A 12048-nucleotide genomic window follows, 5' to 3' on the forward strand; every position below is an offset into this window, starting at 1 on the left:
TCTCCATTTCTACATGCACCTGGATAAAATGTAAAAGCAAGATAACTTGCAGGATTTTCTAGCTTTAATAAAAATGAGACACTAAATTTAAATACCCTACAGAAACACTAGGAATCAGCCATGAAAAACCCACTGCTCCCATGACCCCTCCATAACATGAAGGGAACATTTGCATTGTTTGTGTGAAGATCTTGCACCAATAGGCACTGACAGGGAGCCGCCTCTGATGTGGTTTAAATGAGCAGAGTTTAATATAAAGATTGAAGTTTTCTTTGGCAATATAACATGCTAACAAAATCAACTAACCTCCAATGAGAAAAGCATATTCTCTAGACTAGTAGAACAGGCAGGGACTGAATAGCTACAAAACCTCTGTAACACATGGAAAAGGGCCATTGAGCTCAGGAAGATTTAAGTGCACACAGAGAGCTCTGACAAAGTTGACAGTTGTACTTTCAATGAATTTTAAGCTCTCAGTTTTGTGTACATAAACATATCTCACAGCATATTAATAACAACTGCATCATTTATGCTTAGGCCTGCAGGTCAGACCTGGTTACCAACCATTCCTCTGGACACATTCATGTTTAAATATTGGCTTCCTCAGCAGTTGTTAAATTTTTGCTGATACAGAGAACACACAGAGATGGGACTGTGCCAGCCACAAACGTGAATACGGGCCCTGAAACAGCATCTTCCCTTGGGATTCACAAAGACCATTGCCCTAAGAAGCCCCAGGTGTGAATACATACAGCACGCCCATAGAGAAATTGTAGTTCACACACACCTAAAATTCCCACTCAGGAGGGCTTTGTCTGTTTGCACAACCAGGACAGACAGATGGAACAGTTCTTCCACACCAGTGAAATTGTTCACCAAAGTAGTATTGCAACAGAAAATCCACATTAACCCTCTAACTACACCTGTACTCCCAAGCCTGTGGCAACTGTCTGTGTGCAGGAAACTCACTCTTGCATCATGTGAAAAAGGCATTTTATATGAAGTGTTACACACAATAAACTAATTTCGGATGTAAGCCTGCAAACAAACCTGAATCCCTGTGAATTGTAATTTGATCTACAGAGGAAGAACATTAAGGTAAGAAGCAACAGGAATTCCATTGCACCTGTGATCCATCATACTTTAAAAATGTGCTTTTACAGAACAAGGAAAAAACAACAGAAATTTATTCTTTTCTGTTCTTAGCAAATGCAGAGAGAAAGTCACTTTTCAGAGTAAGACAGTCTTCTGATGTTCTCAGCCCACAGTACTATGATTAAGCCTGATTTTTAAAATGTGTTTCCAAAATGCTGTCTCAATGGAGACAAAAAAAAAAAAGGTGGGATGCAAACTACCAGTCCCTTCAAGAAATGCAGGTCATTGCTCTAACTTGTAGGGATGTACAATGCAGTACCCACTGCTGTTAGCTACTTTTTCATTATTTGCTCAATTTCAAGTTATCAAGTTATCAAGTTATCATAACACAGGAGTAACTGCTATGTTGCTTTTTGAATCATAAAGTTTCTCTGTATGTAGGCTTTTAAAAAAACCCAACTAGATAATTGAGGGGATTATTCTTTCCAGGCATTTATGAAATACTTAAGTGGTTTTCTGTCAAACCTGCCTTTCAAAAGATGAATACCTGACATTATATAAATGAACATTGCATGATTCTTCACTATTTATGGGTCAGTGATGCAAAAGCAATATAATTTCTTCTCTGAAATTTCAGTATTTGCTAGACACTTTCAAAGGAGAGAGTAGAAATAACATTTCTACACTGTGGAACTGAAGGTACAGGGTAAGTATTAAAAACATAACTTTTCTTTACAAAATTGAATTCTTGAGCACAAGTTATACAAAAGGGCAAGATGAAAGAAGGAAAGTTGTGGTAGTGATTGCCCCACTGCATCCTCACACATTGTCAATGGCAGAAGCTGCCCACAAAGACTGTATATAGAGACTCGTCCCAGCTGCAGTTACCTCCAGTGAGAACTTTCCTCTAACAGTGATGGTAGTCACCTGTCCCAGGTGACATGGAAAAGCACAGTTTGCAGCATGTGACTACCCATCCAGGTTCTGTGTTGGTTGGCTGGGTTCTGCCCTCCTATCCACATTTCTCTCCCCCTCTTGGTCTAACACCACTGGTGTCTGGCAGTTTATTCCAAATCCTGTATGTAACGTTTGATCTAATCTTCCTGTCTGGGGTCCAGTATGCTCCATTCAGGTAGAGGAACTGGGGATTGCTGCCACAAATGTGTCGAGATCTTTTGGCACAACTGGAAACTACAGATCTTTCAGAGTTCATACAGTCTGTGATCACAGAGAGGTCAAAAAATTCCCAAGAAATCTTCAGGCCTTTGTTTACTTCCCTGGTGTTTCCATTCCTTGTGCTCCAGACTACAGAGTAACACAGGAAAATATTGCACAACAGGAAAAAAAAAGCAAAAGAACCCATGAGTGCAAGTTTAAAAAAAATCAGCTAGCAGCTTGCATTTCCCATGATTTCCCCCATGGTGATGTGGCATTCCCTGTCTTCTCTGTTTTCCCACAGAGTGCCCCAAAGCACTACTTTTTTTCTGCAGTACGTGTGGATACTGTAACTGATGCACATCCCTTCCCCTGCAGATCTCTGTGTATTTTTAAACAACCAGAACACACAAGTGTTGTGACTGAAATAGTTACAATAAGAAAACACCACCAGCCACACAGATTTTCTCTTTTTCGTGTAACTTTTTTTTACTGAAACTTGTGCAAAGTTTGGCGTTGGATAAGCAATCTGTACACTCAAATAAACCCCAAATAAATATGTAATATTGAGATTCTACAGTAGCCCAAGATGTATACAATGCATGATTTTTTCTGACTGATACTGCGATGTGGACCCAGACTAAAGCTCCTGAAACCAGTGGTTTTCCAAAATTTGCATAAGCAGAGAGAAGGATTTGGCATACTGTCACTGTCAGACTGTCTATTTTGATTTGACTCTGAAGTATTTTCAAAAAGATGGGTAGGAACCTGATATGTAACATGATCATTCAATGTGAATAAGCCTGAAATTCTGTTTAGGCCTGTGATCTTTAACTTTTTGTAATGTGCCAACCTATAAACACTTTAAAGTTGAACCTCACATAACACATTTAAGCTTCTGATGATCGATTTGCTTTCCTTACTTACCTTCTGCAGCTCCTTTAGAAGTAGTCCATGGATCCCAGCTGAAACGATTGGTTTTGTCAAAATGGCAAATACTGTTTACAGAGAAAAGGCAAGAATAAAACTATGATGTAGAAAGAAAAAGATGGAGAATACATTTTTTACTGTAATCAGTATTTCAGGGCACAGCTAAGTAACAGCCTCCATGAGTCGGCACTCCTGCATGCATTCCCATGTTGGTGGGAGCTTGCCAGAATTCCCAGAGTGCCAGGAGCACACCTGTGACACCTGAGCAGCCCAGAGTAGCCAAAGCCTGCAGTACCAAAGCAAAGTAAAGACTATGCAGTGAGCTCCAGCTGAGCTCCATGAGCACTCAGAGGTACCTCTGGCATGTCTACAAGAGATGGTGTGGGAGCAGTGCCTACTGGCTGGGCTCACCTGAACTCCAAAGGACTGGAGCTTACCTGGCTGAACAGAAATGTGGATACGCACACTGCATTTGCAGTAGAAGCACAAACAGGTAAATTATGTATTGGTGCATATGATGTACACATGTACATATTCTATATATTTATTTTTCTTAGAAAACATTGCTTCTATGTCCATTAATTTACATATATTTATTCCTACTACAGTATCATTTATAATAATACTTTCACTTCTATAGCACCTCCTCTTCAAGGATCTCCAATTGCTTAAAAACTGTAATAAATAAAGCCTCACATCTTGCCTGTGAGGTAGGTCAATGCTATTATCAAACTTTACAGATGCATTAACTGAAGAACAGAGAGGTTAAGGCCCAAATTTTCAAACATTTGTACCTGAAGTCAAGCATCTAAACTCATTTAGATGCTTAAATAAAAGTCTCGTGATTTTCTTTGGTGCAGAACATTCACAGCTACTGCTGAAGTCAACAGGGGCTAATGGACAGGCCTGATTTTAGGAGGCATAACCTTTTAGACAGCTAAGGAGCAACTCCAAGTTGGAAAACATTGGTCTAAACACACAAATTGTGGTCAGAGCTACAGCTGATCCCAGTAATTTATCTCCTCAGGGTCTTTATAATACGATATATGACTTTAAAAGGCTGGTGCAGATCTTTTTAAGTAAATGTTAGTGACACAAAAATCATATACTGTTTCCACAAACTGTGTCCATTGTATAAACATAGTTTGGGTTTGTGGGGTTTCTTGGGCATCAGGGGGTCGTTTTTCACAGATTTGTGACAATCAGGACAATGCACAGTACACATCACTTGTGCAGTCATAAAACACATCACACATCTTCACCTGCTGTCTTTACATTTCTACATAGTAAATTCCTTTGCACTTGTGATAAATATAAGTGGTCAAGTAAAGGTCTATTAAGAGGATATTTGTCAGAATATCATGCAGACAGCTTGCAAAATACACATACTAAAAGATCACTTGTAAAATTCTTGAATTGTTAAGCACGAAAATAATTACCTCATTCCATTACAGTACTGTGTAGAAACACGGAATAAGCAGCATTATCTTATTCCCAATAGAATAGATAATAACAACTAATTAATTTAAAAAAATTCAGGCACCAAATGAATTATCCTGCAACATAGAACAGTATCTATATGGAGTGTTCTCCTTAATATACTACAAAAACCAGCTCTATGGCAACATTTTTCCATTTCATAGTATGAGCATCTTGTCACATTTCAAAGACATCTTGGATATTCCAACTTCAAAGAACAAAACTGTATTCTACTGGCCGCTATAAGAACCCCCAACACAGAAGAGAAGCTTACCAAGAGGGAAAACCACTGACATAGCTACCTCGACTGGAGGAAAATGTTCAGTCACAAATTACACTACTATATCCCACTTCTACAGTGATGCTGAAAGTTTGTACTTTAATGTGGGCTTCTCTCACTGTGTAAAAATTGAAATCAATGGCCAGTGAAATATTACTCCCGACCACAGGAGTTTCTTAGCTCTGTTTTAGAGCTCCATTAATTAAATAATCTTCCATAAATTGTTGTAAGTATTCAATGTAGTGTTTCAGTTTTCTCCCACATTAAATTAAAATTTTAAAGAATTAAATAATACAGCTTATTTTAAGCAACCATTAGAGGGCTAAATGGCCTTCTAATAAAATTATAATAAAACCGTACTCAATACATTGTAGGAAACTTTGGCTCAGTCTCTTTTAGGGTAATACATTTCTGTTACAGCTTCTTCTGTACGTACTTGTTAACTTCATAAAAGGGAAAACACAAAGCACATTTAACATCGTGATCCTGTTCTGCGCCTAACCATAGTGAATCTCTCCAATTATCTTCCAGGTGGGGGCAACAGTAAGCCAGTTTTCTTTAATCTCGATCGTGTCCTTCTGCATCAGGAGCTCAGAACCCGGGGTGCGCTCCCGCAGAGGCGGGGAGGTACGCAATCCCCAACCTCCAGCTCCCCAGGGAGGCCCTTCCAGGCATCTCTGCTGGAAAGGCGCGCCCTGCCCTCTCTCCTGAGCGTCCGGACCATTCGTGACCCCTCGCCGCGTCACCCTGCAGCCCATCCCCACCGCCTCCGACTGGGTCGGTGCCGCGGGGCTGGCTCGGCCGCAGAGCCCACTATGACATCGGTGGGCTGTTTGCAGCCCGGGGCTGGTCCCCGCGGCGTGGCTGGCACCTGCCTCTACGGCAGGGCTGGCACCTGCTACCACGGCGGGCCGGTCGTGCTCGGCCGCTCGGGGGTCACCCCACCCAGCGCGGGGCACCAGCGCGCAGTGTCCGCGCTCTCCCCGCACGGCCGGACCACCAGCCCTGCGCTCAGCCCGCTCCGCGTCGCCCGCCCTGCGCAGCCCGGCCCGGCACGGCCCCGCTCGGCTCGGCCGGGGCTACGTGTCGCTCCTGCGGGCAGCCGCCCGTCCCCGCGCGGTGCCGTTCGCGGTGGCCCCGCCGGTCGCCGCCTCGGGCCGGTACTTGAGCCAGCAGATAAGCCATGTGACGACGACAGAGAAGAGGGCGAGGATGCTGGCCACCGACAGGCAGATGGGCCCCACCGGAGACGGCGATGCCGCGGCGCCCGGCGCGGCGTCTCCGCCGTACTGGTTGACGAAGATGAGGCCGGTGAAGAGCAGCACCACCATGGAGAGGAAAGAGACGACGACGCACACGCAGCCGGCGCTCAGCGCCGCCCGCTTGCAGCTCTGGCAGCTCTCGTAGCCGCCGCCCGAGGAGCGCGGCCCGGCGGGGGCGGGAGTCGGCGGGGCGAGCGCGGCAGCCGCCTCTCGGGCACGGGGCGGGCGGCGCGGCGGCAGCGGCGGCAGCCGGTCCTGCGGCACCGGGTCGCGGGCCCGCAGCTGCGGCGGGCAGGCGGCGGCCAGCTTGGTGTTAACCGGGAGGCCGTGGACGCGGTGGTCGGGCAGCGCCGTGCGGTGGCGGCAGAGCGGGCAGGCCAGGGAGCCGCCGGGAGACCGGCTCGGTCCCGGCTCGGCGCCGGCGGCGGGGGGATGCTGGGCGGCGCGCAGGTGCAGCTGGCTCAGGCACTCCTGGCAGAAGGTGTGCAGGCACTCCAGCAGCTTGGGCGCCCGCCGCTCCAGGTCGAAGTAGTTGTAGCAGATCTTGCACTCGTAGTCCTCGGAGCTGGGGGGAGCCGCCGCCGCCTCATCCTCCCGCTGCCCGCCCTGCCCTACGCCGCCCGTCTGCGCCGGCTCGGCCATAACATCTCGCCGGAGGGGGACGGAGAGCCGCGGAAAGGCGGGGAGTCCCGGGCCGCCGCACGCCTGGCAGGCGGGCGGGGAGCCGGGGAAGCCGCGGCCCCGCCGCCTCCTGGCCGCGCCCGCGGGCTGCGGCGCGGCCCGGCGGGGAGGGCGGGGGTGATGGAGGGATGCAGGGAGGGCTGGCGGCCGCCTGCCTGCGCCGCCCGCCGCGCTGGCGGCTGCCGGGGGCTGCTGGCGGCTGCCGCGGGCGGGGGGCGGGATCGGCGCCGCCCGCCCCCGGGAGCGGCCGCCGGTGCGCGGCGGCGGCAGGGCCTCTCCCCCTGCCCGCCTGGCGAACGGTGCGGGGCTGTGCGGCGGGGCCGTGCGGTGCGGCGGCCCCCTGCTCCTGGGATGCCGCATCCTAGCGCCCCGTGTCTGGCTCAGCGGCGGAGCCGCCCTCGCAGCATGACCGGGCGGGGGTCGGTGCTCTCCCGCAGTCCCACCGCCCTACAGCACTGCGCGACTCCGAGGAACACGCCTGTGTGCTGGGCGACTTTTTAGTTCTGGCGTGCATTTTTTTTCCAATCATTTTGGTCATTTTATGAGTTGATGGCAATTCCCCACCATCATTATGCGCTGAGATCAGCGGTTACAGTGACAAGACACTTTTTAGGCACGACCACCGCTGGTGAAGGGTTACCGCGGGAAGACAGGATGAACACCGCAGTTCATAGGCTGACTGATATTTTACTGCTTTTCGAGAAGAACCTTTTCATTTTGCACAGTGAAACAGGAGGCAGAAGGAGCTGATGATGTTGTTATTTACATCCTGACATCACTGTAAGATTGAGAGCTTTTGCCCAGTTTAATGAAAAACAATCCAAACAGTGAAATGTCCATAGCTGGTGATGTATGTTAAACAATCCGATAGGTTTCACTAAATCAAAATCTGCACCGTCTTGTCAGGGAAGTCTGGAGTAACTCCTTTATCTGCAGGCCATAACAGTGATTATTTCTCTTTGCAGTTCTGAAACACTCCTGGAGGATAGCTCTAGGCACACAAGGCCCGTGTTTCAGGCACACTGCGTTGTCCTGCTGTCTTGCTAAAGCTGCATTTGGGCACGTCGGCTCTGGACTGAGCATTGTTTCACCTTGGATTCCTTACCCTCTCCTCTGCTATGTGACATGCTGTTAATCAGGAGTGCTTCACAGCAAATGCTAGGGAAAGCTCCCTCTTCTTCTGAGTGCTGGACCCTTCTCTCTGTGCTAGGACTTACCTTGTTCTTGAGCCCTGAGCGTTCTTGAAAACACAAACAAAACGGGGAAACAGTTGTTTAGAAAGACTGACTTGTTGGAAAGATGAAAATCCACATGTTGGTGGCAGATCTGAACACTGTCCTTGAACAATAAAACTAGCAAAAGAGAGAACTTCAAGTTCCTTAGCTTAGCATAAAAAGAAACAATGGTATAAAGTCAAACAGAGAAAAGTAAGGACATTCTACGTACAGTGAGACATATTTTTTATAATTTATCCTAGAAGATGAATTACAATATTTTAAAAATCTTGGGTGCATCTCTGAAAAAAAGAAAGATGAGTTTTGCTGTCACTGTCCAGCTACTTAGCATGTGAACTCAAAAATTGTCCCTTTTTAAAAGCCCACATTGGTTTGCAGATTTCATTCAGAGCTAATCTGCCTGATTAATTTGAACTGTTTTCATCTAACTGATAACTTCAATTTTTAAATTGAAATCTCATCATATTTAGTCAGGCATTCTTATATTCTAACATGTATGTTTCTGGTGATTTGTTTATTTTGTTTTGCCTTTCATTTTGTTTTGTTTTGGATTGGGGTATTTTTGCTTGCTACTCTTTTCTAGTTAGTGTCATATACCTGTTTAATTAGCTCATTGTTAAAAGATATATGTCAAATTATCCCAGGCACTGCCTTTCCCCTTAATATTATTGCCACTTTCACAACCCTACAACTTGCAATTAATTTTTAGAACATGTGAAAATCCTTAGATCCAAGCAAATATGAATTAATTTTTCAAGTAAATTTTTTTGAGGCACTTTATCAAATGATTTTAATAAGGTCCAGATACGTCAACTGCATTTCTGGTTCAAACTGCTTTTCCTCTGTGTTTTGTGTTCTGAGTTTTCTTATCTGATGTGTATCTGCCTTGAGGTCAAATGAAACTCCATCTAATAAGTATATGAAAGTCAGAACTGGGAAAGCTTCCCGTAATTCTGGCATGAAAACTACACAGATGCGGAAGTTGAGCATAACCAAAAATAATAATTTAAAATACCTAAAAGCAAAATTAGGAGGAAATTTATTTTTTATAAAACTAAGAGTGAGAATAACTAGTGTGCACTCACAGACACTTCCTTGTTCATAATTACCCCTGTGAACACAGGACTGTATAACTCGGTCCCACACAAGCAAGGTTATCCTGTGCCATGCAGTCCTTGGAGAACATTATTTTGTAGACAACCAAATTGAACATGTTTTCCTTTTCATTACTTTTTCTGCTGGAGCAGATGGTGAAGCAGGTTGCTCCCTGGATGCATGAGGTCTGCAGCCAGTGGAAGGAAAATGCTGGTGGCTGTAAGGTCAGGAGTGGAACGGAGCCTGGGACCACAGCAATGGTGATTTACATACACTCCCCTTACTATGGAACACAGCCATTAATGAGTTCAGCCCTTTTGTCTTAGTCCAGCATCATGTAATGCATATGTTTTAGTCGTGTGATGGGATGGTATAGTCCAGAGCCAGGCCTGAAAGTCCACTGTGACAACTTGTGCTCGTGTCCCTGGGCAGCCTTATAGGATAAGTAGGATAATGTCCAACTGTAGCTCTCTGAGGGTTTGTGGAGTCACCAGGCTGGGTGTCTGTGCAACATATGCTCCTACTGTCTGCAACATGGTGCTGTCTTGGCTCCTTGGCCACTTGGACAGGTGTCCAGTCTGGAGTTAGAGGTGTCTTTTTGTCTGGATTCTTCTGGCAACTGAACCTGAGATTCTTCACAGAGTAGTGGGACTATTAATACTGGAAAACATCTCCACGATGAACTTAAAGGCTTTCTAGGTAGAGATTGAAGAGAAATTTCTTCAAATTTCTGGAAGACTTTTTGTATTTCTGAAGATTCAGATGTATTCTCTGTTTTAATATCTTTAATTACAATAAGCATTTATTCTTTGGATTGTCAGCTTATAGGGACTGTTCTTTAGTGGGAAAGATGTATTAGTTATTTTAAAAATAATGTGAATTGCAGCTGAGCCGATTCTGAGGGCTGACTTTTGGCTAAACCACTACGGGAGACTTTGGATGCTATTCAATAGAAGTTGTGTTTCAGATTAGGAGCAGAAGTGGCAAACAACTCATGCAAAATGCACATTTTTCCATTTAATATAGTCATTCTGCAGCAGGTAAGAATTGATTTTTAGTATTTTAAATATTTGCCCTGATTTATCTAGTGCAGTGTGTACATTTCATTGTGGTGCAGGACTTGTTATAAGAAGATCTGTAACAGTGTAAAATAAACTCACTGATGAGCCAAGCCTAAAACCTCATAGAAGAACCTCCTACTATTCATAAGGGGCATATAGACATAAACCTCTGCAGTAGTAATGTCATGTTTAGCTAGCGTAATTCTTCTGAATGTCTGTGTTGTTGTACAATAGGTATGTTTAATGAAAGCTGACATATTCCTTTTCATTTACAGGTAGGAAGAAAGTTCTTCCTGATAGATGAGCAGGACAGGAACAGATTGGATGCAAGTCCACTCACAGTAAAAAAGTTAACCCCACTGTTTGATGCTTATATTTTCTGTACATTGCAGCAATTAACTAACTGGTTTAGGACTGTTGTAAATGTTGTTGAAACTGACAGCTCTTTGGATAAGTCATGGTGATTTAATACACTATGGCAATTGACATCAGAAGCTTTCTGACAGTATTAGGTATTTTTACTGTTATAAAAGCCTGCTTATTGTATGAATTACTAAATTGTGTTAACTGAGCCTAGATCTAATTTGATAAATATTTAGAAAAACAGAATTCTTTTTCATTCTTCAACTCAAATTCATTCACACAAGATTCCTTCTCCAACCCCAATTCCACTTACTTTTGAGGACTGGCAAAAGATGTGACTTACTTTTATGCACTATCATTGCATAGGGGGAAGCTGCAATATCTTCTACTTTCTTCACATTAACATTTTATTTAATATAAAATATTTCTGAATAATTTACAATTAAACTGCTTTTTAACCTTTTCTGTATTGGAACTATTATAAAAGTTATTGCATGTGTCGTCTGTTGTGTTCTGTACAGAAAGGAGTGTTCATTTTCAATAATATTTGCAGGCCATTTCAGGGAGCTGAAAAAGGAGAGAAAAAGGATTATAATTTTGTGCAATTCTGTGTCAGTCAGAGCCATGTAAAAATATGTTAATCTCTTCTTAATGTATGTAATAGGAAAGATGCAGAGGTAGATGCAGATATACTATGTTTAACACCACTTTCCCCCAAAAAACCCTTTCTTGTATTGTGACTGCTAAATACAGACTTATTTCAGTTGGCTAAGGCAATGAGGAATGAGGACTTCACTGACCACTCACCTTTGCCACTGAGATCTGGGCCTCCTCTCTTCTTCTAGATTAAGTTTTAAACTTCACTTTCTCACCCAGTGTTGACCTGCAGCCCCAAGCACAGACATACCCTCACTGACATCAGTCTGATGCCAAATTGTGCAACAGGTTTATTGTCAATAAAAGGGTGAGGAACATGGGCTTAAGGCTGGGGATGATACATAATTTCTGATGGGAATAATTTCTGGTTATTCCCAGTCATTTATATTCTGTAATCCTGTGTTTTCAGCATATCCCAGACAGGTAACTGCATTACAAGCATTTGTTAAGAGAAAATGAGGAACCATTTGAAATTGTGAGGGTATGACCACTAAGTGCAATATAGTTATCAAATAGCTCAGGTTTAACAGCAATGAGATCACAACAGACTTGCTATCTAGAGGAAACCCAATTCAGATATGTTATTTGAGATGATGGCAGACATGGGTTGACTCTGCAGTTTGAACAGAAGTGACTCTGGCACTCCCTGTACAGACCTATGTTTAATCCAGTTGATGGAAATATTAAGATAGATCACTTGGGCTCCAGAGCTGTGCTCCACTTGGGTCCCTCAGGCTGTGCAGTGCAGCAACACA

At 44.4% G+C, this 12048-nt stretch overlaps 1 protein-coding gene across 1 annotated transcript; it reads right to left on the reverse strand.

Annotated features, from left to right (window-relative positions):
• Window positions 1-3691: 3691 nt before the first annotated feature.
• RNF228 (ring finger protein 228) lies at window positions 3692-7053 on the reverse strand. The gene has a single exon (XM_071566817.1). It carries the CDS (start codon window positions 6841-6843, stop codon window positions 6019-6021), a length of 825 nt encoding a protein of 274 aa, XP_071422918.1. The 5' UTR covers window positions 6844-7053; the 3' UTR covers window positions 3692-6018.
• Between the last annotated feature and the right edge of the window lie 4995 nt (window positions 7054-12048).

Source organism: Pithys albifrons, chromosome 11, assembly GCF_047495875.1.
Source record: "Pithys albifrons albifrons isolate INPA30051 chromosome 11, PitAlb_v1, whole genome shotgun sequence".
NCBI lineage: Eukaryota > Metazoa > Chordata > Aves > Passeriformes > Thamnophilidae > Pithys > Pithys albifrons.